Below are 2885 nucleotides of genomic sequence, written 5' to 3' on the forward strand. Positions count from 1 at the left end.
ATTTGGTGGACCATGGATGAGTTATAAGAACTCAAAATCAACAAGACTGTTTCATCCTTATCTTCGCAGCATCGCGATGAAGAATGTGATCGGAGGAAAAAACGACGTCGTTTCGTCTATTTTTGGCGTTCTGTTGGCGATTCGTTAGCGGTTAGGCATTCCTTTAACGTTTTGGCTAACAGGGCTAAAGCTGATCCGATGCTCCTCGGCGTGCGCTTCCTCTCACTACAGCGGGCTACGTGAAGTGCTCTAGCACGTTGGATTGGATTCGAGCGTCCATCTGATGGACGCGGTTCCTGCTGCACCGAATTCGTCTATTTTCGACTACACCCGATTACAGATTTATTTTTTTATTAAAACCTTAAGGGTTTATTTGAAATTGATTTTTTCTTTCACCCTTATGGCTTTAATTTTGATATTTTCAAATACACAAAATATTAAAATAAATATGGCAAATAATTTACTATTTTGTTTTAATATTTTTAGGATTTAAATAAATAATTATCTTTGAGAGAACAGAGTTGATGCCAGACAAGGCCAAAACTTGTCCACCTCTCGCAATTTATGCTTTAGGCCTAGATGCAATGGTAAACAGAATTCACAAAATTATTTATAGATGAAAACACAAAACATCTCCTTGTATATAAATAATAACCAAAAACATGGACAATAGTTAAGTGATTGTAGAATGCATGTATATTAAAAAAAACATTAAGTGAAACACAAGGATAAACAACCAAATGCCAAAAAAAAAAATAATAAATAAATATAAGCAATGAAATGACAAATTTTGTTATTTGAAAGCAAAATAAACTAATCCAAACATCTACTTGAGATGTTTTCTCTTGTAAATTACTAAATTGTAGGAGATCGACTATCTAAATATAGTTAAGTTTTCCATGAGGTAACAGAATATAAGTATGGAAATACCATAGGAGGTTGGACATCCTTTATAACTTTTGATGTAACAACTTTTCCCCTATGCTGTCCACCACGTGTCGCTGCATGAACTTGACTGAGCTCAATCACCCAAACACTAGTCTCATTAGACATTTTGTTGTATACAACAAGCCTAGCTTGCCTAGGAGGGAGTTTACTAGGAATAACAGGCCCTCCTTTGGTTCTTCGCAGTAGCGATGGCTGGTAAGGTGGGAAAAAATACGCATCTGCCAAAGCAACAACACTTTTTGCTGGTTCTAGTAAAACCACCTCAATGAATCGCATCCCATCTCGCAACTGGAAAGTTATAAGCTGATAAGCCTCAAAGAACAAAGAAAACAATAAAATACAGAACAAGTTGCTTTTGTAACCTCAGGTGTTGTTCCAGCAGCTCTCACAGTTGCCACAGCAACTGCAATTTCAGCAGCTGCCAATGGATCCAAAGGATGTGCTGTTTGAGCTCTTGGCGTGAACTGGTTCCCTGCAAGAGAATCAACATATATAATCTGAATGGGACCGGACACACTTCACCATGTCTGTTTCCACAAAGAAAGTTCTAACAGCAACAATGCCATATGTTTACATTCAAGATCAGGATACAGTGATAACTAGAGAGACCCAGAATCAGGATCGTCGTGCATATATATAATTCATACCTAAGGATAAGGCACTTAATTTCTACAATTCTAGGTATAGATTTTTGTTGATAAATGTTAAATGTATACATGTGAGATGAAAAAAGAGACCTTTAGCAGAAGGGTGAGTAGAATATTCAGCAGTGTTCAAAGGCGGTGAAGTTTTAGTTGGTTTCTGATCGTCGTTGCCCCAACTCTGGGACATATCAGAAGAAGCTGGAGCGGCGGAGAAGGTAGCAGGAGCAGCTTTGGGGTGGACGGGAGCAAAATCGTAAGTATTACCGTAATGCTTTGCGGCCATTGGAGACGATTATCAAGCTCACAGAGGGATATCACAAATTTGGCTGCCTAACTCGTCTATATATATATATATCACTGAACTGAAAGAGTGAGGAATTGTAAAAGAAATTGGATTCTAAATAGAAAAAAAGATGAAAACGGAGAGACAAGAAAACAATCCGACTCTTGAATATTTTTATTTCATATAATTTAGTTTTCATTTAGGTTTCTTGACCCTAGAATAAGTTTTGACCCCATTTTGCTCAAGAGTCAGAACTTTTGCCCTAAAATATCCAAATTATTTAGTGGTGCAAGACTAAAAACACTCGTAATAATGAGAAATGACATTTTTTTATATCTAAGTTAAGAGTCTTCTCACTAAAAAATTTGTATTTAATTGAAAGATCTTTAGTATCAATATCACTTCACTATTATTATTTTACTTTTCAAATGATGACTTAAAAGAGTAATTTTTCAATTCAAGTATGCCATATTTCAAATATGGAAGATGTGAATGTAATCTAAATTGTTATTAGGGAGAATCAATCTTTCATGTCTACACAAAAATTTACTCTTACAACTTTTTTCTTTCGATTTTGATAACTATTCCAATAACCCTTGCAGCTAGATTTTAATACGAAAGAGAGCTCGAGGTAAGTGTTAGGAAATGTGATGATTTCAAAATATAATTAAGATATTGACTACCAAACCAATTTAACTCTCATTTATAATCGTTGATGACCTAAAATATGACAAATAAAATGTAGAAACGAATAAAATAAAATGAATATACTTCTCATAAACTCTATTATACACATCATATCAACCGGAATAAACTAACTTTCAAGTATTTAGAGTATCTCGTGTAACAATTGACGATGTTGAACATGCTTTTAAGTTGTTATTCATATAATCGCTTTGTTGGTATTTTTTTTATAAATGTTTGAGTTGGTGATTAATAATTTATGACAAATAAAATTATAATTTGTAGTCGTTACAAAATGATAGGACAAAATAATTATAAATGATTAA

At 34.2% G+C, this 2885-nt stretch overlaps 1 protein-coding gene across 1 annotated transcript; it reads right to left on the bottom strand.

Annotated features, from left to right (window-relative positions):
* Nucleotides 1–888: 888 nt before the first annotated feature.
* Nucleotides 889–1996, bottom strand: LOC124930125. Its single transcript, XM_047470486.1, has 3 exons — nucleotides 1686–1996; nucleotides 1311–1420; nucleotides 889–1236 (listed from the first exon to the last, which is right to left on the bottom strand). Exons 1-3 carry the CDS (start codon nucleotides 1873–1875, stop codon nucleotides 889–891), a joined length of 648 nt encoding a protein of 215 aa, XP_047326442.1. The 5' UTR covers nucleotides 1876–1996.
* Nucleotides 1997–2885: the final 889 nt, after the last annotated feature.

Source organism: Impatiens glandulifera, chromosome 3, assembly GCF_907164915.1.
Source record: "Impatiens glandulifera chromosome 3, dImpGla2.1, whole genome shotgun sequence".
NCBI classification, from domain to species: domain Eukaryota; kingdom Viridiplantae; phylum Streptophyta; class Magnoliopsida; order Ericales; family Balsaminaceae; genus Impatiens; species Impatiens glandulifera.